We start from the raw sequence: 26,020 nt of genomic DNA, 5'->3' as shown, positions 1-26,020 counted from the left end.
CGACGAGGATGGGATTCGAACCCACGCGTGCAGAGCACAATGGATTAGCAGTCCATCGCCTTAACCACTCGGCCACCTCGTCCCAGAAGCCTACTGCTTCCTGGTAGCTATAGGGAGTAATACTAGGGGGATATGACGCAATGTTATGGAAGCCGCCATTTTGTACGGAAACAAAGACCCGATATTGTTATAGCAAGTAATCAAAAGAAGATGGCTGCTCCCGTAATGTGAGGGATCTACAATGGGGAGGGACCAAGGAAAATTCGGTTGAAAACGAGATAACCTTGAAAGAAGTAAAACTGATACACAGACTGGGAAAGAAGTTTGCTTAAAGGAGTCGGGTACTGGGTTGTTCCGGAGCCTAAGGGGCGGAGCCGACGCGTAGAGCAGCTTTGCGCATGTGCAATAGCTAGGCGGTTAGATTTGAATACCTCACCGAGGCAGTCGGGGCGTTGTGAGGTGAAGTTGGTGGGTGGCTGCGGGCTCTTTCTGAGGAGCTCGCGGACCCCAAAAAAGTCTGAGGAGCATTTGTCAAGCAGTTGGACTGCGGTGGGTAAAGAGAATGATTCTTTCGTTCCAGGGTTCCGTGACGGAGGCTTTAGGTTTTTTCTGGGCGCTCTGAAGGCCCGGCGGTCGGAGGTGGGGACGCTCCCTCCCTCTTCCTTGGCGGCCTCCGAAAGCGCTGGGCCGGGAGTAGAAGTTTCTGCCTGCTTGGGGGTCCTTTGCTCACCCGGGCTTGCACTTTGTGCGCCTTTCTCCTCCCTAGCGCTTCTCCCTCCACACCCGGGCCCGTCGGGCCTGCTAGGATTGCGGGTCCGCGGCGCCCCGCCTTGCCATCTCTTCTGTCAGCGCTCCCGGACTCTTCCTCGCTCCCTGCGACTCCCGGCGGTTTGTATTTCCCACTCTGTCTTTTCGTAGGTATAAATGAAGTGACAGCGATGAGTGGTTTTAAGTGCTCGACTGGTCGTAGTTTATTTGCAGTGTCTGATCCGTGTGCTAGCAGCACTGAGCAGACATTCGGTTTCATGCGGTAACAAGAACATTAATAAAGCCAGTATCAGTACGCCGCAGACGAGTTTTGGCAAATCTCCCTGTGTCGTTTGTAGCTCGGAGTTAAACCCCCGTTTTCTTGCTGCTTATCTCAGTAATCGAGTTTAAGAAAAAATTTTCTCAAAACAGTATTGCCAATTGGATTTTTAGAGATAAAGTTGTAGAGATACGACAGAAAACCAGAGCAGAGCTTTCCACTTCAGTTGAATTGGATCACTCGAATTCCTCAGATATTTATTGGGTTCCTTGTCTTGTGCTAGGGCCGGGAGCGAATGATGCAGAGTCCCTAATCTGGAGGAGTTTACACACAGTCCAGAAAGGGAAATGATTAATATACACAAATATTTAGAATACAAGACAATGTAAAGGATGATAGGAAATTGTAAGGTGGTATGGGAGCACGGAAAGGGGAAAGCTTATTGGATGCTTTAGGCACTGGAGACTAAAGGAGGCTTTGTGGAGAAAGGGGCATATGAGGTGGAACTTGTAGAGAAGGATGCTTTGCAGAGTTGAGTCAGCCTAAAATTTTGCTAATTAAAGGGTGGGTTCAAAGCAGTATAATTCTTTTTAACTGCGTGAATGAATGGCTGGAAATGTATACAAGATGACACATAAAATGTTTGGAATGGTAGTATCAATGACGTGTTTGATGCTAAATAAGAGCATAGAAGATGCTCTAGATATTGATAATGCTGTCCAATAAAGCTTTCAGTGATAATGGTAAGGTTTTAGATTTGTGCTGCCCAACATGGTTACCATTAGTCACAAATGACAACTGAATGCCTGAAATGTGGCCACTGTGAGTGACGGCCGAATTTTCTATTTTATAGAAATTTAAATACCTATTGTATTGGACAGCACAAGTCTAGAGCCTATATTAGTGGACACCATGGAATACCTTAGCTCTAGGTATTGGTAGTGTAAATGCAGGAGTAGGCAAAGAGCCAGATAGAAAATATTTCACGTTTTGCAATCTAGGTGGTCACCTGGTCACCAGCATGGTCTCTGTTGCATGTTCTTTGTTTTTTGTTTTGTGTTCTTTTTCTTTTGTCTTCTACAACCCATTGAAAATGTAAGAAAAAACACTCATATAAGGGCTCCTTTGGCCCAGTAGCTGTAGTTTGCACACCTCTGGATTATTTAGACTAGTAATTACCAAACTTTTCTGGCTCAAGGTGCCCGAAGGTCAAAAAACAACAACAACAAACACACACAAAAAAACAAAAAACACATAATAGTTCCATTTATTAAGTCATTAGGTCCAAACAACTTAAAAAATTAAGTTGTAATAAATTTATGTCCTAACTGCTTAGTAGCCATTTGAAAAAAAAAATAACATGCATAAATTGAAGGAAAAGATAATATATTTTCTTCTTAAGTAATCTCAATTATTTACTAATTGGATATGTTTGCTTGTTGAACACTACACAACTTCTCAAATCTTGGAATCATACTGGACACTGCCACCCTCATCTCCTGTACCACGTTGATAAAAAAATATGTGCTTCATATCATAGTAACTGCCAAAAATCCGACTTGGCAATAATATGTTATCAAAACTAATGTAATACAAATGGGTACTGTTTTGAACAAGTAGTATTCATGGTGCCCGACAGATGTCAAGAATTGCTGTTTCTCTCAAAAATTTAAAATCCTAGGACACTTCTGTGAGTATGCTGTAGCACCCTTGGGTGCCAGGTGCACACTTTTACAACCAATCAGTAATTAGTTAATGTGAGAGCAATAAAGAGTTCAACCATAACAGCATTTTATAAATGAAGCTTAACATGATCTGGGGTACCTATTTCTGTTGAAAGTGGAACTTACAGTTACATAACAATTTTTTTTTAAAGGAGGACCTAAATAAGCTTCGAATCTCATTTAATTAAGTGCTGCAGACCAGTAGGTCTGCAGGTTAGATAGGACTGTTTCAAACAGTGAAGATGTTTAGGTGATCTTGATTTTATAGTATTTAATATTTTTAACTGTGAATTTTGGTTTTTTTATTTAAACATTTTGAAAAATGTTTATATTTATTCTTGATAGAGAGACAGTGTGAGTTGGGGAGGGGTAGAGAGAGAGGGAGACCCAGAATTCGAAGCAGGCTCCAGGCTCTGAGCTGTCAGCACAGAGCCCCATGTGGGACTTGAATTCACGAACCCATAAGATGATGACCAGAGCCAAAGGCCAACACTTAACCGACTGAGTCACCCAGGCACCCCTCTGTGAATTTTGAATGTGTCACTGAATTTAAAAATATTCTCAAAAGGAGAAAAACTATGGAAGTCAGTGATGGTAGAGGTAACTGAAAAGAATTGTTTCTTAATTACTCATTCAAATATTTATTGAGCTCCTATTATGTACAAAGCACGTGCTAGTTTCTCAGAATATAATAGTGAGGGTAAGAGACACCAGCCTTATTCTCATAGGGTTTATTAATGGGTCATAGGTAGTTTGGGGAAGTAACAGGAATAATTACTTTATGTAACAGACTTTTAAATTGTAGTTGTGGTAATGCTACAAAAGAGACATACACAATGCTACAAAGGGTGCTTTTCGTGGCTTTTTTTGCCAAAAGAGAATAACAAATATAAATTCAGTGGCTCGGGAAAGAGCTTTGTGTGTGCAGGAATGGAAATGCCAATGTGGCTAGCATAGTGAGGAACACAGTAGCATCAGGTGAAGTGTGAAATCTGAGAGGAAGGTGGAGACCAGATCTTGTAGAGCTTTGTAAATCCTGGTGAAGAGTTTATTCTCAGTACTATGGGAAGCCATTGAAGGGTTTTAAGTAGGTGAGTCTCTTAGATGTAACTTATGTAAGAAGATAACTGTCAGGGTACTTGGGTGGCTCAGTTGGTTAAGCCACTATCTCTTGGTTTCGGCTCAGGTCATGATCTCACGGTTCATGGGAACAAGCCCTAGGTTGGGCTGTGCACTGCTGCACTGACAGCATGGAGCCTGCTTGGGATATTCATTCTCTCTCTCTCTCTCTCTCTCTCTCTCTCTCTCTCTCTCCCCACCCCCCCTCCACCTCCTCTCCCCTCCCCCCTTCACACAGCCTCTATCTCTCTCAAGATAAATAAAGCTTAAAAAAAGAAGATAACTGTCTATGTAAATAAGGGACTATGGGGGATCAGAATGAAAGTAGGGAGACCATTAGGTGCATTTTGCAATAGTTTACATGAGAGGTAATTGTAGCTTGAACTATGTTGGGGGCACCAAAGATAGAAGTGAATGTATTTGGATATATATAATGCATGTGGGATATATATTGGAAATAGAACTACTAAGATTCTGTGAATAACAGAATTGGAAATAGGTGTCCTACTTGTTTAATCCCAGAGGGAAATGTTCAGTTTCACCATTAAGTTGATGTATGCTGTTGGTTTTTTAAATAGATATGGCTTGTTAGATTAAGGAATTTATCCTCTCTTCCTAGTTTGTTAGGCTCTTCTTTTTTTAAACATGAAAGGATGTTAAAGTCAAACTTTTTTCATCTTAGATGATCTTATGATTTTTCCATTTGATCTGTTGGTATGGCAAATTGTAAAGTTGATTTTCTAATGTTGAGCAAGTTTTGCATTACTGGAATAAAACCAATATGACTAAGATGTATTATTCTCTTTACAAATTGTTGGCTTCTTTGTGCTATCTATTTAGGATTTTTATATTTATGGTGCTGAAATTGGCATGTGATATTTCCTTTCTGGTACTGTATTTATTTGGTGTGGGGGTGGGTGTGTATGTGAGATGGAGATGCTTGCAAGTAAGAGCTTTCATTAAATACAAAATAATTACCCTAAAATGGTAAAAGTGGTTGCTTTTAAGGAGAATAGTGAAGTGCAGGGGGCTGCTATTTTTAAAAAATTATCTTGAAAAATCAACTTCTAAAAATATTGTAAGTAGGTATGGGTATTATATGTGAGCAGGAGTAAGTGAAACCAGAAGAATGGATAAACAAACTGAGAAAGTTATGGAGGATGAAAGGAGAGGGTCTGAAATCAAATTCTAATAGATGCCCATCATCTTGCTATATTGACAGCTAATTGAATAAATTGATATTAAAAAAGAAGCAGATTTTTGTTTCAGTTTGAAGTTCAGATTCATTATGAACTATTGTCCCTTAACTTGGCTTTTGTTATATATGATGAAAGCATGTAAAATATCTTTTAAGTATCTGGGGTTTTTTTGGCGTTTTCTTTTGTTTTACTTCTAAAATAAGAACTTTGATGGAATAGTTTATGTATATGGTAATGATGTGGTAGAAATGCTAATACTGTTGGGTAAAATATGTTCTATTCTGTTCTCTGAAGTCTGCAGTAGAATTTTTTCTTACACAGAGGTGAAGTTCTAAAGTTAATGCATAGGGTGCCTGACTGGCTCTGTTGGTTGAGCGTCCTACTCATGGTTTCGGCTCAGGTCATGATCCTGGCTCAGGTCATGATCCTGGGGTCATGGGATACAGCCCCTTGTTGTCTCTCCGTGCTGAGTGTGGAGCGTGGTTAGGATTCTCTCTCTCTCTCTCTCTCTCTCTCTCCCTCTCCCTCTCCCTCTCCCTCTCCCTCTCCTTCTCCCTTCCTCCCTCCCTCTGCCCCTCTCTTGTGCATGCACACACACTCTCTCTAAAATAAATAATAATAATAATAATAATAATAATAATAAAATAAAATAAAGTTAATGCATTTAGTATAGTTATGTGTAGATAGGAACTAAGACCAGTTGAGGAAACTTCAGCTTATGTCTCTTATTTCACATTTGGAAATAGAAATATTCATTGAGTGGAATTATAAGCATAATCAGCTACACTTTTTATTTTATTTTATTTTTTGCTATTTATATTTTAGAGAGAGAATGTGCAAATGGGGGAGGGGCAGAGAGAGAAGGGGACAGAGGATCTGAAGCGGGCTCTGCACTGACAGCAGTGGCCCCCATGCAGGGCTCAAACTCATGAACCATTAGATCATGGCCTTAGCCGAAGTCAGTGCTCAACCAACTGAGCCACCCAGGCTCCCCTGAGCTACACTTTTTAAATGTTATTTTCATGTCTTAAAGATTTTTTGCTAAGTACTCACAGTTGAATTTTCATAACATAAATATGTATATTATGTATTTTGATACCTAATTGATTTCATTTGGGGATTGAATTATTATATAATCCACAAATTCTTATAACTAAGGTGAATTTTTATTTGAAATATTAATACCCATCTCATCCCAATCAAAGTTAGTCACTGATTTTATCTTGAATATGAGAAGTATCCAGGAGTATTAATTATAAAGGGGTAGTTTAAACTCAACATTTCTCTTGTTCTATAGCCTCATTGTATAGCTTTTGCTTCCCTTTTTTTGGTCTTCCCCCAGAGAGTAATTCTGAAGTCACAACTTTGCTATTAAACTCGTCATAGTTTTTAATTTCTTTTCTTTCTTTCTCACCTTTTCTAATGTTGTATATTTGTTTCAGAAAAAGATATTCTTCAAAAAATGGATGGGATGTCTTCAGAAGCTAATGAAGAAAAGTAAGTTCATGCAGTGTAACTAAAAATGTTAAATTCTGTCAGAGAAAGATACTTTTCCTATTAGTAAGAACAACTGATAACTTCTGAAATCTTTTTCCATTTTGCTCCAAGGAAAAGAAGTAAATGTTACAAAGTCATAGCTCTCTTTGCCTTATCTTTGTGTTTATATATCTAGGGTCAAAATTAAGAGGGACTTTAGAGACCACCTCCCATCCCTTCAATTTAAGGATGGGAAAATTAAGGCCCAAGGAAATGAAGTGATTGGTCTAAAATTGGCATCACAAATTGGTGGCGTGTTTATAGCCTACACACTTCTTTTTTTTTTTTTTTTCCCTTAAACAATGTTTTTACATTTTTGGATTAGTTGCTAAAATTTTCTCTTGAAAAATTGAGTGTAGCAACACTGGGCTTATATTCTTGTGGCAACCACTAACCTGATCAGAGTCATGACTGTGACCATTAGACTAAACAGGAGCTCTCCGTTATCATCTCAACACTGCCTGTTTTTCTTGCATTTACTAAATTATCTGTGTGACCTCCATAGGCATTTTAATTTTCAAAACCGCTCTAAAAATCACACAGTAGTAAAACCAGAGCTAGAGTCTCTTGGTTTATGACCCATTTATCTTATAATTGTACCTCTGGGGGGCACCTGGGTGGCTCAGTCGGTTAAGTGTCTGAATTCAGCTCAGGTCGTGATCTCACGGTTCATGGGTTTGAGCCCCACATTGGGCTCTATGCTAACAACTCAGAGCTTCGAGCCTGCTTCGGATTGTGTCTTCCCTCACTGCCCCTCCCCTGTCCGTGCTCTCTCTGTCTCTCAAAAATAAACATTAAAAAAAATTTTAATTGTACCTCTGTACATATGGTACGTAATGTTGTACTCATGGTTATTTCAAGAGATATTCTTGTAGTACACATAAGTATTTTAAAACACTGACTTTCTAAATACTGAACTTAATGTCATATAAATTTTGCTAAGTGAAAGTGATGCCATGTGTTAATTGAAAGTGATGGCTGATTTAAGGATGCTGTGATGATGGCTTTTGAAAATTCAGTCTTTCATCAACGTGTCTGTAAATTTTTTTTTCCTTTTTCAGTGACAATATGGAAAGACCTCTTAGAAGAAGACATTCCTCAGTAAGAAACATTTAAGTTAATAATTGTTACCTTTTTTTTGAATGATGACTATATGCCACAGTAATTTTGACTATAGCATCACCATCTGGCTCCACTTTGCTCTCTGGATAAAAGACTGAAATATTTAATTGGTTACACAATTCTGTAAATATACTAAAGTTTGTATTTTATTAATTTCTTAGTAATTTTATCAATCGTATGCTATGTAAATTATACTGCACTAAAGTTAAAAAAAATGTATTTAAACAGTGAAGTAAGACACAAAAAATCCAACTCAAACTGATTTTAGCACAATATTTATCCAAACAGAAGGATGACTTTTAGCACAACTTAACAGGGGTTCCAATAATATCACCAATACTAGGATTTTTTTCTCACTTTTCTACTGATTGCTTCCTCTGTATAATCTCCAATGTCAGACAGGCTCTCTCCCAATGATTACTACATATAGCTCTCCCAACTTCCAGTTTCAGGTCCTAAATGAAAAAGTGTCTGTTTCCTCAAGATAAAACAAAAACAAGACTCAGGATCAAATCATATTGGCTCAATTATCTCGTTATAGGTCAAGTCCTCATTCCTGAACCACTCACTAATGATGAGAGAATATCATGTGCACGTTGTTATAGACCAAGGCTACATGTTGTACCCTAGGGTTGGGGTGGGGCTTACCCAGACCACATGAGATGAAGGTAGGCAAAATAATTGAGGTGGGTGGGCAGAGAGAAGGGAGTAGATACCGAGTGTTTAAACCAGCCACAGAGTATAGCACTGCACAGTATGAATTTGAGGAGTTTTAGAGGCTTTCACAGAAATTTTAACATATCTACCTTTCTCCTTATGATATAACTTGAACTGATTATTAATGGATATGCCAGATTTTATTGAATAATTCTAATTCTTCTAGATTTTGAAACCCCCAAGGAGTCCTCTTCAGGATCTCAGAGGTGGGAATGAAACAGTTCCGGTAAGTCTCTAGTGCAAATGCTTTATATAGATGACTATTTTCAGTGATAATTTTAACCGTCAGGAATTTATTAGCTATATGAAGACAGACATCATAAATGATTTTTAGTTGAATGTGTACAAATAAGCATCCCATGACCCTCAGGTTAAAATCCAAACTCTTGAGTAAGCTGGCACTCTTGATTTTTAACCTCCATTTACTTTTCCAACCTTCTTACTTGCCACTCTCACACATGTATCTCACCATTCAGGATTGCTTACTATTCTGCAAACATGACACAGACTGTCAAGCCTGTAAGAATTTACATGTGATATTTCCTTCATTTAGGTGGTTAGTCCTTCATTCTTCTTTGTCTTCCTAACATTCTATTAAAAACTTTTTTCAAACATTTTGAGAAGTAGCAGGAATTTTAGAGTGAATGCTCATATAGTCATCCCTTAGATTCTACAATTAATATTTTATCAAACTTTATCGTAAATCTGTAGCCCTCTTTATTTGGTAATTCCTGTTTACCCGTTAAGACTCAATTTTGGTATCACTTCTCTCAAAAAATCATCCCTCAATATCTTCTAATTGTCTGCTAATGTCTATTCTAAATGGGGAACTCTTTAAGGGTGGGTACTTTATCATGTGTTTTTTCAATTTATTTTGCCTGGTATAGTTGACTTTCAGTACATTTTGTTGACTGATGAAATGCATATAGTTTTGGAGACCATATAATTTTGAATGTTCACTCTACTTCGGCCTCTCTAATCTTTCTCAAATACATAAAGCTTTTTCCTGCCTCAGGGCCTCTGCATACATTCTACCTACAAGGCTTTCTCTCTACCCAGTGCTTTATCTGACTAATTTTAACTGATCCTTCAGGTTTCAAATATACTTCCTCAAAGTAATCTTTCCTGATTCTTAGGCTAGATTAGTTTTTTTTTTTCATACAATTTTCCTTCATAACACTCATCACACTTTGAATTTTATATTTGTGTAGATTTTTTGTTTCAGTATCTTTGTCACCATAATTCCCGGTATAGAGTAGGGGCTATATTTGTTTCCTTTACCATTATTTTTTCATCACTCAGTACAGGAGCTGGTGTGTGTGTGTGTGTGTGTGTGTGTGTGTGTGTGTGTGTGTGTTAAAAACTTAGTGAACATTGAATAAGTAAATAACAGATTCATAGACTCCTAAAGCTTTAAAACCAATAGGACCTCACCGGTAATCTTAAATCCAATTGCTTATTTTTTTAAAAATGTTTATTTTTTATAGATGAGAAATATAAGGTCCAAAGAGGTTAAATTTTTGTCCAAGTCCACGTAGTTAGTGGCAAACTTCAAATTTGAGCTCTAATCTACTAATTTATAGCTCAGTGCTCTTTCCAGTATGCCACACAAATTTCAGTTTTTCTTTTTCCTTTTATTATTTTTTTAAAGCTTATTTATTTTGAGAGAGAAAGAGTGAGAGAGCATGGGCTGGGGAGGGGCAGAGAGAGAGGCAGAGAAAGAGAATCCCAAGTAGGTTCCATGCTGCCAGTGCAGAGCCTGACACAGGTTTTGATCTCATGAACTCTGAGATCATGAACTGAGCCGAAATCAAGAGTTGGAGGTTTAATGGACTGAGCCACTCAGGTACCCCTTCTTTTTTTTTTTTTTTTTTTAAAGTAAGAAGTATAGTAGTATCTGTTAGTTTCAGTATTTACTATGTCATTATTATTGTCCTAGTAAGCTCAAGGCCAGTTGTAGTGTCTGCTAGGGTATTAATAGAGAGGATGAACATTCCTGATTCTTTGTTATAATAAGACACACTCAAATATTAAGAATTAACATAATAAAAGTCTCTGTGGATTTTGTTTGTTTCTGTCTTTTGCTTTTTGTGTTTGGTATCTATGTGAGTAAAAATGTTTGCTCTTGGGGCGCCTGCGTGGCGCAGTCGGTTATGCCTCCGACTTCAACCAGGTCACGATCTCGCGGTCCGTGAGTTCGAGCCCCGCATCGGGCTCTGGGCTGATGGCTCGGAGCCTGGAGCCTGTTTCTGATTCTGTGTCTCCCTCTCTCTCTGCCCCTCCCCCGTTCATGCTCTGTCTCTCTCTGTCCCAAACATAAATAAATGTTGAAAAAAAAAATTAAAAAAAAAAAAATGTTTGCTCTTGTTAAGGAAAATGAGAGAAAAAAATAGCGTTTTATAATGAAAAAATGCTCAGCACCACTAATAGAGAAGTGCAAATCAAAACCACAGTGAGATATCAGCTCATATCCATTACTATGGCTACTGTAAAAAACAACAGAAGGGGTACCTGGCTGGCTCAGTTGGTAGAGGTTGTGACTTGATCTTGGAGTTGTGAGTTCAACTCCTATGTTGGGTGTAGAGGTTACTTAAAATAAAATCTTTGGGATGCCTGGATGGCTAAGTCCGTTCAACTCTTGATTTGATTTGATTGATTTCGCATGATCTCATGATCATGAGACTGAGCCTCACATCGGACTCCATGCTGGATGTGGAGCCTGCTTAAGATTAACTTTGCCTGGGGTGCCTGGGTGGCTCAATTGGTTAAGCGTCCGACTTTGGCTCAAGTCATGATCTTGCGGTCTGTTAATTTGAGCCCTGCTTCTGGCTCTGTGCTGAGCCTGGAGCCTCCTTCAGATTCTGTGTCCCCCTCTTTCTCTGACCTTCCCCCACTCATACTCTGTCTCAAAAATAAATAAACATTAAAAAAATTTTCAAAAATTTAAAAAGATTAACTTTGCCTGTCTCCCCTAATTGCTCTCTCAATCTCTTTCTCAAAAAAAAAAAAGAAAGAAAGAAAGAAAAAAAAGATGGAGTGCCTGAGTAGAGTAATTGGTTAAGCGTGGAACTCTTGATCTCGGCTCAGGTCATGATCTGACAGTTAGTGAGTTCAAGCCCCTGCACTGTAAGTGCAGAGCCTGCTTGGGATTCTCTCTCTCTGCCCCTCCCCCACTTGTGCTCTCTCTGTCTCAAAATAAATAAATAAACTTAAAAAAAATTTAAAAAATAAAGAAAACAACAGGTGCTGGCTAGGATGTGGAATAATTGGAAACCTTGTATACTGTTGGTGGAAATGTAAAATGTTGTAGCCACTATGGAAAACAGTATGGTGGTTCCTCAAAAAATCAAAATAGAATTACCATATGATAGTAATTCCACTTCTGTGTATATACCCAAAAGAAATGAAAGCAGGGTCTTGAAGTGAGATATACCTCTGTCATAGCAGCATTAGTCACAGTAGCCAAAAGTTAGAAGCAACTGACACTGTCCACTGACAGATGAATGGATAAACAAATGTGGTATCAGTGGAATATTAGCCTTTAAAAAGAAGGAAGTTCTGATACACATTGCAATAAAGAGGACATTATGCTAGGTGAAATAAATCAATCACAAAAAGACAAATGCTTTATGATTCTACTTAGGAATTACCTACAGTAATTAAATTCATAGAGACAGTAAGTGAAATGATGTTTTCTAGGAGACTGAGCAAGAGAAAAGGGAGTTGTTTAATGGATATGGAGTTGCAGTTTTGCAGGATAAAAAGCATTCTGGAGACTGGTTTCACAAAGTGTATACATAACATTACTGAACTGTACACTTAAAAATGGTTAAGATGTAGTTCACAGGTTCGAGCCCTGCATCAGGCTCTGTGCTGACAGCTCAGAGCCTGGAGCCTGCTTTAGATTCTGTGTCTCCCTCTCCCTCTCTCTGCCTCTCCTCTGCTCATTCTCTCTCTCTCTCTCTCCCCCTCTCAAAAACAAATAAAAACATTTTTTAAAAATTGGTTAAGATGTATTATGCTAAGTGAAATTAACTAGTCCCTTGACAAATACTGTGTGATTCCACTTATATAAGGTATCTAAAATAGTCAAACTCATAGCAGCAGAAAGCAGAACAGTGGTTGTCAAGACCACAGAGGAGGGTAAAATGGAGAGTTGCTGACTACAGGTATGAAGTTTCAGTAAAACAAGGCAAGTTCTAGAAATCTGCTGTACAATGTTGTGCCTGTAGTTAACAATATTGTATTATACACTTAAAAATTTATTGAGGGGCGCCTGGGTGGCTCAGTCGGTTGAGCGGCCGACTTCGGCTCAGGTCATGATCTCGCGGTCCGTGAGTTCGAGCCCGGTGTCGGGCTCTGTGCTGACAGCTCGGAGCCTGGAGCCTGTTTCAGATTCTCTGTCTCCCTCTCTCTGACCCTCCCCCGTTCATGCTTTGTCTCTCTCTGTCTCAACAATAAATAAATAACGTTAAAAAAAAAATTTGTTGAGAGGGTAGATCTAAAGCTAAGGGTTCTTAACACTTTTAAAATTAAAAAAATTTTTTAATTAAAAAAAAATTTTTTTAATGTTTATTTCTGAGACAGAGACGGAGCATGAGTGGGGAGGGGCAGAGAGCGAGGGAGACACAGAATCAGAAACAGGCTCCAGGTTCTGAGCTGTCAGCACAGAGCCCAATGTGGGGCTTGAACTCACAAACCATGAGATCATGACCCGAGCTGAAGTCGGTCACTCAACCGAATGAGCCACCCAGGCGCCCCTAAAATTAAATTTTTAAATGAAGTTAAGATGGTAAATTTTATTATGTGTATTTTACCACAGTTAAAATTTTTTCTTAAATCCTAAAAATAGGATAGTAAGGTTACTATAACAGACCACATATCACTTGCTTTGTCCCCAAGTCTTTCTTCTTCTAAATGGCAAAATAATCATTCATTTAAAAGGAGAGAGAAAAAGGAAAGAGAGCATAATCACCTTCCTTAAATATGTTGTTTGTGTCGGTATGCTTATTACCATTCACATGGAAAATCATACTCCTGTTTGTTAAGTGCATTAAGATATTTCAGAGAAGTAAATAATTACCACAATTGATAATATCACATTAACTCAGAGTAAGACTTAGTCTCTGTCTATAGTACTGTGGAGACCTAATTCACAGTAGTTTCATTATGAATTATACCATATATTCTCTGCCCTTAGGACTCTAATGCTTTGAGAAATAAGAAAAGCTCCCGTCGAGTCAGCTTTGCAGATACTATAAAGTAAGTTGGAAAGAGAAATAATTAAAATGTTACAGGTAATAATTTTTTGTCATCAAATCAAATATGTTGGTACTAAATGACTTGATAGTCTGGGTTTTAATTACATAAGCATGTTTTTGTTACTGTTGTTATTCAGCATTATGCTTGAGAAACATTGAAAGGATCACCTCTAGAGTCGGAAACAAAACAACTATTTCTTACCACTGTTAATTTAACATTGTATTGAAGGTGCTAACCAAATATAGAGAAAGTGCAGTTATAAAAATTGGAAAGATGCGGGTAAATCTATTACCTTTTGCAGATTAAATGCTTGTATATTAGGAAAATCTAAGAATATCAATTGAAATACCTCTACAAACAATAAGCAGGATACAAAATTAATATATGAAAATTAATATATTTCTTATATATAAAAGATAACTAGATAGAAGATAAATGTCTTTTTTCCCATTGTATTATATTTTGTGGCTATGTGTTTAATAATAAAAGCATATAAAGGATAAACCATTGTTGAAGGATACTAAAGAATTGTGCAAATGAAAATATAACAAGTTCCTGAATAAAAAGATTCAACATCATAAAGATGTTACTTCTCCCCAAAATAATTTATTAATTTAATGTAATGCTTAGATGTAATGTTTTCATGATTATTTTCGTGATGTTCAGTAGTATATTTGTATTTCTTCATTGATTCAAAAGTTAATAGAGAATTTAAAAATAGCCAGGTGGTAAGAGCATTTTGTCATTACTTTTTAGTTATATTGCAAAAATGTTGATCTGTATTATTTTGATTTTTATTGAAAAATTTCTGTGACTTTATATATGATTAATTTTTATAGATGAACCATAAGTACTTAAAAAGAAGATAGATGTATTTTGTACTTTAGAGTGTAGAGTTTAATATATATCAACCATATCCACCTTCTACCTTATGTTATTTGGAACTTGTATAATCCTGTTTTAATCACTTTAATCTGTCATGAATTATAAGAGAGAGGTAAATTAGTCTCTTATTGATAGTGTGTCTTACTCTAGCTCTCTTTATATTTCTAATAGTTTTCCATTATGAATGTTGATTCTATATGTTCTTTGATACATAGTCATCATTGTTATATCTTCATTCAGAATTGTACTTTCCAGCATTAATGAAATCATCTTTGCTTCGTTTATTATTTTTTGACCCAAATTCTACCTGGACTGATTAATAAGATTTTTGACTCTGCTATATTTTATTTTCATTTACCTGGTTTACTTTTGTGTATAGTTTAATCATGTATGAGCAATGAATGGTATTCTGTATGTGACATCTTTTGGTTGCTGGGTAGTTCCAAATAGATACTGTCTTTTTTGTTGTTGATTGATAGTAATTTTAATTGTTTCATAACTTTTTTCTATTACTCTATTATCCATTTATCAGTTAACATCTTCTTGGATATACATGAGTTGTCAGTATTTCATATGTGTTGACTTTTGCAAAAAAGAAAAAATATAGTAAGATTTGGTATAATCAGAGAAGACTAACTGTTGGCTGGCAGTAGACTTCCCTGAGAAGTATATTCCTTGGTGAAGTTGCCACTGTCTTCCTGGATCTTGCCCATGGCTTTGCAGATTCCATGTTGTTTTTGTCTCTACCAAAAAATAGGTTGATCTCTTAGAGATGGGCTTACTAAACAGATTCACTAGAAATTTGTGTTTAAATAGAATGCTGCTACTAAAAACAATCATGAGAAACAGATGAATCAGAACAATCCTTGAGTAGTAAGTACTTTCCTTATAGGCATTCTACCTAAAAAAATAAATTGTAATGTAAATATGGCTTGCTGATTATAGAATTTGAGGTATTAGTTATTTAAATGATTCTGAATGTTTAATGGCTCCAGGCTCTGAAATGTAATTAATCCATCTCCACAGTAGACACATACACATCCATTGCAAAGTGTTGGATTCTTCTGTCTGTATACTCCTTGAATAGATATGGCCAAGGTTTTCTCCCATTTATTTCACACTGACTTTGCTTTTACATGTTTTCTTCAGGTGTTTTCTTATTAATGTAAAAATAAACAGGTTCAACTTTCTGCTGGATATTTGATTGTTCCTTGTGCTTGTTAAATTATTTTTGTGTAAATTACCTTTTTGCTTTCGAATTTCTTCCCTGGGATTATATTTCCCGCAGTAGAATTGCTGGCCTTAAAGTAAGAAGCAGTTGTGTAGCCTTTATTACATTTTTGTTATTGGTTTTAATACTGCCAGGATGTACATTTTTTTCATAATACATTGTAAACATTAGATTTTAGCACTTATTTCCAGCTGACTTGATTGGTTATAATGTTATCTCCTAGTTATTTTAATTTGTAGTTTGTTTGCTATTATTTTTTCTATATTGTCTTCATTTTTTTCTCATTTTGAAATGTTTCTTTTTTTTCCCTTGTCTACTAAGGCAATATTGAAGAAAATATTTTTTTTTTAAGAAAGTATTTTAAAGTTTTTGTGTGATTGAACACTTTAAATTTTGTGTTTACTGAAGTATGTGTCTTTCCTACTTCATAAGTAATTTTTTCAACCTATCTTCAGAAGCTTTCCTTATAGATATTACATAGGTTAAAAAGAGAAAGATCAAGGAACAACCATAATTAAGAAAAATTTACAGAAAAATGGAAGAAGAAAGAATTATTTTGCTATTTCATATCACATTTTGCCATTATGCCACTTGCACATCTCCATATGTTTACTAAATATGCTTTATTAAGTATATTTCGTTGGTTTACAACTTACACTTTGTCTACCTAATATGTGACAGTCTAACATTTGGATTTCAAGATGTCTAAATATATTTTTGCATTTTCTTCTTTGTATTTCTTTGATTTTTTGCTTCTGGTATTTTTTTTCCTTTATGTGTAATTTGGATTATTCGTTGTTAGTTTTTATTATTAATTTTCCTTTTATTATATGATAGTAACCTTATTTAGTACTAAGACTTTTTTGCTGTGAAACTTAATGTAATGGATAACTTCAAAATGTTCTTCTTTTCCTTTTATTTGTCCATAGATAATTTCCTAAATTGGATATTTTTCTTTTTTTTTTTTTTTAATTTTTTTTTTTCAACGTTTATTTATTTTTGGGACAGAGAGAGACAGAGCATGAACGGGCAAGGGGCAGAGAGAGAGGGAGACACAGAATCAGAAACAGGCTCCAGGCTCTGAGCCATCAGCCCAGAGCCCGACGCGGGGCTCGAACTCACGGACCGTGAGATCGTGACCTGGCTGAAGTCGGACGCTTAACCGACTGCGCCACCCAGGCGCCCCAAAATTGGATATTTTTCAATTTATATCTTTAGGTTGTAGATTGAATTAAAGAAAAAAAACTTTTTTTAAGTAGGCTCCATGCCCAACGTGGAGCCCATTGTGGGACTTGAGCTCATGATTCTGAGATGAAGATGCTGAGATCAAGGGTGTCTGGGTGGCTTAGTCGGTTAAGCATCCAACTCTTGATTTTGGCTCATATCAAGAGTTGGACGCTTAACCACCTGAGCCACCCAGAACCCCCAAAATCATTGATTTTTAAAAAATATATAGATTTAAAGTTATACATGATACTTGCATAATTGTTTAAAAATAGTCTCTGTATCTATAAGCTACTTTCTTATTCCAAATGTTTTTCATCATTTGCTATCTATTTTAGTTTTCTGCTGGTTCTTCAGCTAATTTTGTTCATTTTTTTTTAATAAAAAAAATTTTTAATTTAATTTTTTTTTTTCAAAGTTTATTTGTGAGGGGGAGAGAGGAAGACAGAGGATCTGAAGCAGGCTCTGCACTGACAGAGAGCTTGATGCGGGGCTCAAACTCACCAACCATGAGATCCTGACCTGAGCCATAGTCAGACACTTAACTGACTGAGTCACTCAGGAGTGCCAATTTTGTTCATTTTTATTTTCCTAGACAATCACTGAGTTTTTTTCAAATGTGTAGGTTTAAAATTATACATGGTATTCTCATAATTTTTAAAATAGTCTCTGCATATACTACTTTCTTATTCCTAATGTTTATTTCCATCCTCATCTCTAAAGCATTGAATAAAGCCTTTTATTCCATAATTAGAAACAATAATTAAAATATGCAGAGACCTTTGAGAGATAGTACAAATGTCTGGGTTACATAGACATGTATAAAGGAAGTGGAGGTACAAAAAATAAGTCATTGGGAAGTTAAAAAAAAAAGCTTCCAAGTTTTTTCCTTTTTTTCCTCCATTTTAATGATTGAAAATTTATAGCATACACAAAAGTAGAAAAAATGGTATGAAAACATAGATGTCCATTTAGCAGTTACAACAGTTGTCCACTATGGCCACTTTTCTTTTACTGTACCCATACTTTCCCTTTCCCCTCCCACTGAATTATTCTCATGTGAACCCTAGATATTTCGTTAGTTATATAACTTTAAAAGGTACAGAATATTTTAAAAATATATTTGTAATACTATTATGAATAGTTCATAATACTATTATCACATCTTTTATTTTTATTTATTTATAATTTTTTTAAAATGTTTATTTATTTTTGAGAGAGAAACAGAGTGCAAACAGGGAAGGGTCAGAGAGAGACGGAGACACAGAATCCGAAGCAGGCTCCAGACTCTGAGCTGTCAGCACAGAGCCCTATGCGGGGCTCAAACTCATAAACCATGAGATCATGACCTGAGCTGAAGTCAGATGCTTATCCAATGGAGCCACCCAGGCACCCAAACATCTTTTTTTTTTTCCTGATGCTTATTTATTTACTTTTGAGAGTGTGAGCAAGCAGGAAAGGGGCAGAGAGAGAATCCCAAGCAGGCTCCGTGCTTTCAGTGGTGGAGTCCAATGAGGGGCTCGGTCTCACAACTGAGACCATGACCTGAGCCAGTATCAAGAGTCAGATGCTTAACTGACTGAGCCACCCAGGCACCCCTATTATCACATCTTTTAAAAGCTGTGATATCACAGCTATGATATCAGCAAACATCTGGCCAGTGTTCACACTCCTTTGTCTCAGTTTTCTTCTCCTTAGATAATGGGCATGATTCATTATCCATACACACTTAACATATTTCATTTGGTTGATATCTGTCTTAAATCTTGTCATCTGTAGGTTCCCTCTTCCTTTTTTTCCTTATAATTTATTTAAAACATTTTTTTAATGTTTATTTTTGACAGAGAGACAGAGTGCGAGTGGGGGAGGGACAGAGAGAGAGAGGGAGTCAGAGAATCCAAGGCAGGCTCCAGACTCTGAGCTGTCAGCACAGAGCCCAATGGGCGGCGGGGGGGGGGGGGGGGGGGGGGGCTCGAACCCATGAACTGTGAGATCATGACCTAAGCCCAAGTCGGATGCTTAACTGACTGAGCCACCCAGGCACCTCTCTTATAATTTATTTTTAAATAGTGTGTCCCATTTGGGGCGCCTGGGTGGCCCAGTCTGACTCTTGATTTTGGCTCAGGTTGTAATGTCACTGTTGGTGAGTTCGAGCCTCATGTAGAGCTCCATGCTGGAGCCAGCTTGGGATTCTCTTTCCCTCTGTCCCTCTGCTCTACTCTCTCTCTCTCTCTCAAAAATGAAGGAAGGAACAAACGAACAAAGTATCCTACATTTTGGATTTTGCTGATTATATCTACATGGGATAATATTGTATAATACATTTCTCCAGAATTCTTACCAATTGGTTACTCTATCAAAGTTTTAACTTAAATTTGATGTTTTGGACAAGAATTTTTGTGCTTGCATCAGACAGCACTTAATATTCAGTTATCTCTCTTTTTTATGATGTTAACAGCTGTTGATGATCATTACCTAGATCCATTGTTTCCTTAAAGTTTAACTGATAATATTCTCATTCTGTCTCTGAGTTACGGTTCATATAGGAAAGGCAGATTAAATTCTTGGAGCAGGGGTCTGTTTACTAGTTTCAGTATAATGAGTTGGTTTCCTAGTATCCTTCAAAGTTTATAATAAGAATTTTTTCCCTGATATCTTTACTTAAATAAGTTATCTAAATCATGAACTTAAAAGCATATTTAATGTGTTTTATTAATACTCCAATTATTCTTCCTTTGACAAGTGGAAATCTCTTCAGATTGGTTTCTGACCTTTTGACATAACCCCAATAATCTTTGATAGCTTCTTTGCTTTATAATATACCAAGCTGTTGATGTTCATTTCACGTATTACCTGACTTAGACCTGGAATCAGCCATTTCTTCAAGGAGTGAGCCCAACTGCTTTTGGTAGGAATAGCATTTGAAGAACACAGTCTGGATGCTATAAGTTCTCCTCACTATTGAATTGGTCATTGTTTCTAGGCCATTCTATTACCAAACAATCTATCACAGTTGCTAACTGAGGAAACAAATGAATGAGCCCTGGTGCACTGGTCTCCATCCCAGGTGATCCCAAGGGGACTAGACAGGTTGAAAGCATAACTCCTGGTTAAGTTTGCCAATGGTGTTGCCCAACAAAATTGGATAAACTCATCACAAGTGAAGCCAGTAACTCAAGAGACAAGGGTTTGGAAAAGAGAAAGGGAGAAATTTATTTCAAGTGCTGGCAGTCAGGGAAAGTGGCAAGCTCCAGCCTTAACAACTGACCTCTCCACCCACAGGATAGACACCTAGAGTTTTATAGGGAGGGATTCAGGAGTACATGAAAGAAGGCAAACAGCACGTGATCATGGGTGGGGATTGGTGTGTGTTCAGCCTATGATCATGGGCAGAAAAGGGGACGCTGGGGTGTCGTCTTCTAGGCATTCCCTTGCTATCAGGGCTTTTTTTGTTTGGTATCTTGGAAAGTTCCAGGTCATTGCAAAGCACCTTCGTCAATGTCTTAAAAAAGTGCAATAATAAATAAGCACAATGGGTTTTAGTTAGAGCCTGAGTTAAGCAGTCTTGTCTATTTCTGTTGTTTTTTTTCAAGTTTTTTTGAGGGAGAGAGAGTGCATGCGCGCATGAGCAGAGGAGGGGCAGAGAGAGGGAGAGAGAGAATCCTAAGCAGGCTGCACACTCAGACGCAGGACTCAGTCCCATGAACCATGAGGTCATGATCTGAGCCGAAATCAAGAGTTTGTCACCCATCCAACTGAGCCTCAGTATTACTCATTGAATCCTAACAATCATCTCATTTTATGAATAAGGAAACTGAGGCTTAGCTTGAGTAACTTGCTCAAGTTTCCATACCTATTATGAGGTAGGGCTCATACTCTGGAACACACTGTGGAGGTTTCTCAAAAAGTTAAAAATAGAACTACCCTATGATCCAGCAGTTGCAGGTTATTTACCCAAGGATACAAAAATACAGATTTGAAGGGCTACATGCACCTTGATGTTTATAGCAGCATTATCAACAATAGCCAAACTATGGAAAGAGCCCAAGTGTCCTTTGACTGATGAATGGATAAAGAAGATGTGGCACATATGTACAATGGAATATTAATTAGCCATCAAAAAGAATGAAATCTTGCCATTTGCAGTGATCTGGATGGAGCTAGAGTGTATTATGCTAAGTAAAATAAGTCCATGAAAGACAAATACCATATATGTGGAATTTAGGCAACAAAACATGAACATATGGGAAGGGAAAAACTGGGGCGGGGAGCAGACCTTAACTGACTCTTAACAGTAGAAAACAAACTAAGGGTTGATGGAGGGAGTTGGGTTGGGGATGGGCTAAACAGGTAGTGGGTATTAAGGAGGGTACTTGTTACAATGAGTACTGGGTGTTAATATGTAAGTGATGAATCACTAAATTCTACTGAAACCAATAGTACACTATAGGTTAACTAGAATTCAAGTCAAAATTTGAAAAAAAAAATGTATATATAATAGAAAAGATATATGGAAGCATCCCAAGTGTATATCAATAGATGAATGGGTAAAGAAAGTACACACATACATACACACACATACAAAGAGGTAGGGCTCAGACTCTTGACTATTTTTCATCAGACCATTCTTAATCATATTATTACATCTTCTTACATTTTTCACATTGCTGGTATTTTCTTTTTCCTCTAGTTACCCTTATTATTTGTGGGATTAGACTATATTTTTTAGGTCTATCTGATTGTTATAATGGTTCTCTTCCTGTTTTCCTTGTTTTTTTAGATTTGCTGCTTATTCTGTTTATTTTATTTGTTTTATAGTGAGTTTGGCTAATAAAAAACATGTTCCTAGAATTAACAGGGAACTTTGGAAACAGGGGTAACTGAGATAGGATTCTTTTACTATCTGTCCAGGAGAAAATAACAGCATTTTTTACTTAAATATGTGTTAAGGATGATAGAATGTTAAAGTTAGAAGTAATCTGGAGCTCTTGACTGGCTTAGTTGGTAGGGTATGCGACTCTTAATCTTGGGGTTGTGAATTCAAACCCCACACTGGGGGGAAGTTTACTTTAAAAAAAAAAAGTGAAATTAGAAGTAATGTTAGAGAGACAGTAATAGTCCAAACTCTTCACGTTTTAGTGAGAAGATTAAAGCCAGAGAAGTGATACAACTTTCCTAAGGTAACATAGGTAGTGACAGAGCCAACAGCTATAATATAGGTCTCCTGATTCCTAGTCTCCTGCTTTTTCCACTGCTTCTGATTACCTTTCCCTGTTACTGTTAAACCTAGCCCACCCTTTCCTTTCCTTGGTTATAAACTACTCATTATACATACTTTCCTGCAATGGCTCTGGGTTGTTAAAAGGAATTTGAGGTTCTAAACCAAAAAACCTGGAACAAGTTCTTGCTTATTACTACATAGTCCCTAGCAAGTCTCTTAAAGAACATCAGTTTCCTACTATTTTAGGATGGAAATAATAGTCCTCACATATCTGTTAGTGTTATTGCATGGCCAAAATAAGGTAATGTATGTTAGCGCAGTGTCAATTTAAATACTATTAAACAATGTATAAATAGTGTTTCAAGAAAGTATTCTTTGTTAAAAGATTAATTGAAAAAGAATTACAAGATTTTAGATGTAGAAACAAGCATAGTAAAAACTCTCTTAATAACTCCCACCTCACTAAATTATTAGAATAACCTATATTCTCCATCCCCCTTGTAAAATATACTGATATCTACAGTATAGATATCACTGACCTTTCCTGTCCATAAATTTCAGTTCCTGAGACTTGATTGGTAGGCTTTCCAAGAAGTATTTGTCTTGTTCATCTGCTTGAAGTTGTTGTAATTGTATAACTTAATTTAATATTAGATAAACTGATGAAAATGAATTCAAAGACAAAGATCGTTATTTCTGTGAAAGTTGTAATGAACAGCTAGGGAAAACTTTGATAAAGGTGAATTTATTTTTAAAAGTACTTTCAAATTTGGTATGGCTGAGACAACCATAGGGAAATCTTTCATGAAAATTTAGAAGGATTCTGTGTTCATATTACTTGAAAGTTTCTTTGTTTATTCCTCTTGATAAAAACACTAAAATTGAACCTATAGATCCACTCAAAGTCCTCAGATTGACATTCGGAGATTTGCAAATTAAAATCCACTTATGTTTTAAATTTTTTAATGTGTAAGGTGTGTATGGATCAGTTATGATTCCTTATTTTAAAAGGCTTTTTTTTTTTTTAATTAATTGGCCAACTACTGATCCTGGTCATATTGAATAAAAAGGCTTCTATTCTATTGTAAATCATTTGAAGAAAAATTGTTTCTAGGATAGCTTGGTAGTTATAAGCTCAGGTTTTGAAGTCAGATTTGGGTTTGCATTTTGGCTCTGCCACTTACTAGTTCTATGACTTTGAGGGTTACTTAACTTTTATGACCTTTAGTATCTACATCTATAAAACAACATGGTAATTGTTATAATCATTAAAATGCATATAAACAACATAGCAGAGGGCTTGTCACACTGTATGCATGCAGATGTTCACTGCTTTTTGTAATTTAAACTTTTGAAATTTTAAAGAAGAGGTTCTTGGGGTACACACGCTCTCTGTCTCTCCAACAACAACAAAAAGAGCTTATCAGTAATGAATGATACTTCATATTAAAATAAAAATGAACTAGCCAGATTATTCAAGGTAGATATCAATGCTGCTTCTTCAGAAGCTTAATCCTCCCAATGAAAAGAGGTCCCTTCCTCTGGAGTCCATGCTATCTTATCGGAACTGTTAATAAAAAAAGTTTAGTAGGGGCACCTGGGTGGCTCAGTCAGTTAAGCGTCTGACTTCGGCTCAGGTCATGATCTCGCAGTTTGTGAGTTCGAGCCACGCGTCGGGCTCTGTGCTGACAGCTTGGAGCCTGGAGCCTGCTTCGAATTCTGTCTCCTTCTCTCTCTGCCCCTCCCCCACTTGTGCTCTGTCTCTCTCTGTCTATCAAAAATAAATGTAAAAAATATAAAATAAAATAAAAAGTTCAGTAAAGTAATGTTGATAATCACTGTTCCAGCTCTCTACTTACAGTGAAAACTCCTTGAGGTCAAGGATCATCTATCAGACTCTAGTATATAGCATCAAGTATATAGTGAGTGCTTAATAAGCGCTCTGTTGAATAAAATGAATATTTTAGGTTATTAAAAGGGATAAAATAATGATTTTTGTCAGAGTTCATTAAAAAACCATAACAGATCTTAATGTAAGTGAATTTTGGCATTTGAAAAATTAATAGTATATAATATAGCAAAGAGGAAGCTGAAATCAGTTATCTTTACCTATGTCAAGACTATAAGTTAGCACCATAGGGTTCTAATTAAAAATTACAGATTTTCACTAATCTTTATTTTCTTTTCTAGAGTATTCCAGACAGAGTCTCATATGAAAATAGTAAAGTCAGAAATTACAGGTAAATATGTTATTGCAATCTCTGCGAAATCTGTTTTCTATAAAATTTTCCTGTGGCTGGGGCACGTGGGTGGCTCAGTTTTTTGAGTGTCCAACTCTTGGTTTCAGTTCAGGTCATGATCTCACAGTCATGGTATCGAGCCCCAAGTTGGGCTCTGTGCTAAACATGGAGCCTGCTTAGGATTCTCTCTCTCCCTCTCTCTGCTTCCCTCCTGCTTGTGTGCACCTGTGCATGTACATGCTCTCTCTCAAAATAAATGAACTTTAAAATTTCACTGTTGCCATTTAACCAGGTAATTGATAAAACTTAATAAACTTACTGTCTATCTCACTGCTTAAAAGGTATAACTTGCAGGGCACCTGGGTGGCTCAGTCGGTTAAGCATGCGACTTCAGCTCAGGTCATGAACTCACAGTGAGTTTGAGCCCCGCATCGGGCTCTGTGCTGACAGCTCAGAGCCTGTAACTTGCTTTGGATTCTGTGTCTCCCTCTCTCACTGCTCCTCCCCTGCTCGTGTTCTGTCTCTCTCTCAAAAATAAATAAAAATATATTCTTTTAAATTTATTTTAAAATAAGTGTAACTTGAGCCATGAGAGGCAGAAAGTAAGGTGGGTATTTAGTAAATTCTTTTTTTAATTGCTATTAATTTTTCTAATGTTTTATCAGTGTATCCTTGAACAAATTTAATTTTTATTTTATTTTTAGAAACAGATGCAGGAGAAAATGTTCTATTTATACAGTAAGTAAAGAAAATGTGATTCACATTATATTTTAAAAGCTCTTTATCCCTGTTAAATGCAGTGTTTTTTAAATTAAATTTTTTTTGTTTTTATTTTTGTGTCCCTTTTGTGGAATACTTAGGGTTAATTCAGAAAACAGATTCTTTGCAGAATTTAATATACTGCTTTCTCTCATAAGTGTGTGCATTGTCCAGCTTATCTTTTTAACAGAGTGATGAAACACTCTGCTTTCACATATAAATTCTTAAATACAACAGCTAATACAAGACAATACCAAGTTTTCAGATTTTTTCATTAAATTAGTCTTTCTTATCATAATATAGAGAAAAATAAATACCAATAGCTCTTGCACAAATGAAAAGATGTTTATTTTCATTCATCATAAGAGAAATACAAAGACTGTTAATGAGATATAATTTTTCATCTAATCATCTGAGAATATAGGTAAAAAGTCATGCATTGTTAGTGGATGTAAATTGAAGAAGGCAGCTGGCAGTATCATTCAAAATTTTAAATATACATGTCCTTTGACTCAGCAATTTCATGCCTGGGAATTTATTTCATCAAGATACTTGTAAATGTTTGAAATGATAAACATGTAAGATTATTCACTGCAACATTTATGTAATAGCAAAAGACGTGAAAGATCCTCAAGATCCATCAGTAAGGGACTGGTTAAATAAATCACAAATTTTCCATGTAATTGACTACTGTTGAGCTGGAAAAAAAGATTCTTTTTATATACTGATGCAGAAAATACTCTAAGCTTAGGCT

At 36.5% G+C, this 26,020-nt stretch overlaps 1 protein-coding gene and 1 non-coding gene across 4 annotated transcripts in view; one reads left to right on the top strand and one right to left on the bottom strand.

The window, feature by feature from the left end:
* TRNAS-GCU lies at positions 1-82 on the bottom strand. Its single transcript has one exon. It is a non-coding gene; the product is annotated as a tRNA-Ser (tRNA).
* Positions 83-194: 112 nt separating this feature from the next.
* Positions 195-26,020, top strand: part of KNL1 (kinetochore scaffold 1) — a 66,744-nt gene continuing 40,918 nt past the window's right edge. The window contains exons 1-8 of one of the 3 annotated variants that reach the window (XM_043555647.1): positions 195-549; positions 767-888; positions 6,512-6,566; positions 7,667-7,706; positions 8,611-8,670; positions 13,645-13,706; positions 24,458-24,507; positions 25,212-25,245. In XM_043555647.1, coding sequence (XP_043411582.1) covers positions 6,532-6,566; positions 7,667-7,706; positions 8,611-8,670; positions 13,645-13,706; positions 24,458-24,507; positions 25,212-25,245 — 281 coding nt within the window. In that variant the 5' untranslated portion in view covers positions 195-549; positions 767-888; positions 6,512-6,531. Of the gene's footprint in view, positions 550-582; positions 889-6,511; positions 6,567-7,666; positions 7,707-8,610; positions 8,671-13,644; positions 13,707-24,457; positions 24,508-25,211; positions 25,246-26,020 lie in introns of those variants that run through there. The other 2 variants (XM_043555645.1, XM_043555646.1) reach the window with 2 other exon arrangements.

The sequence above is a fragment of the Prionailurus bengalensis genome, chromosome B3 (assembly GCF_016509475.1).
Source record: "Prionailurus bengalensis isolate Pbe53 chromosome B3, Fcat_Pben_1.1_paternal_pri, whole genome shotgun sequence".
Classification (NCBI taxonomy): Eukaryota; Metazoa; Chordata; class Mammalia; order Carnivora; family Felidae; genus Prionailurus; species Prionailurus bengalensis.
This window is presented reverse-complemented; position numbering and strand designations above follow the sequence as displayed.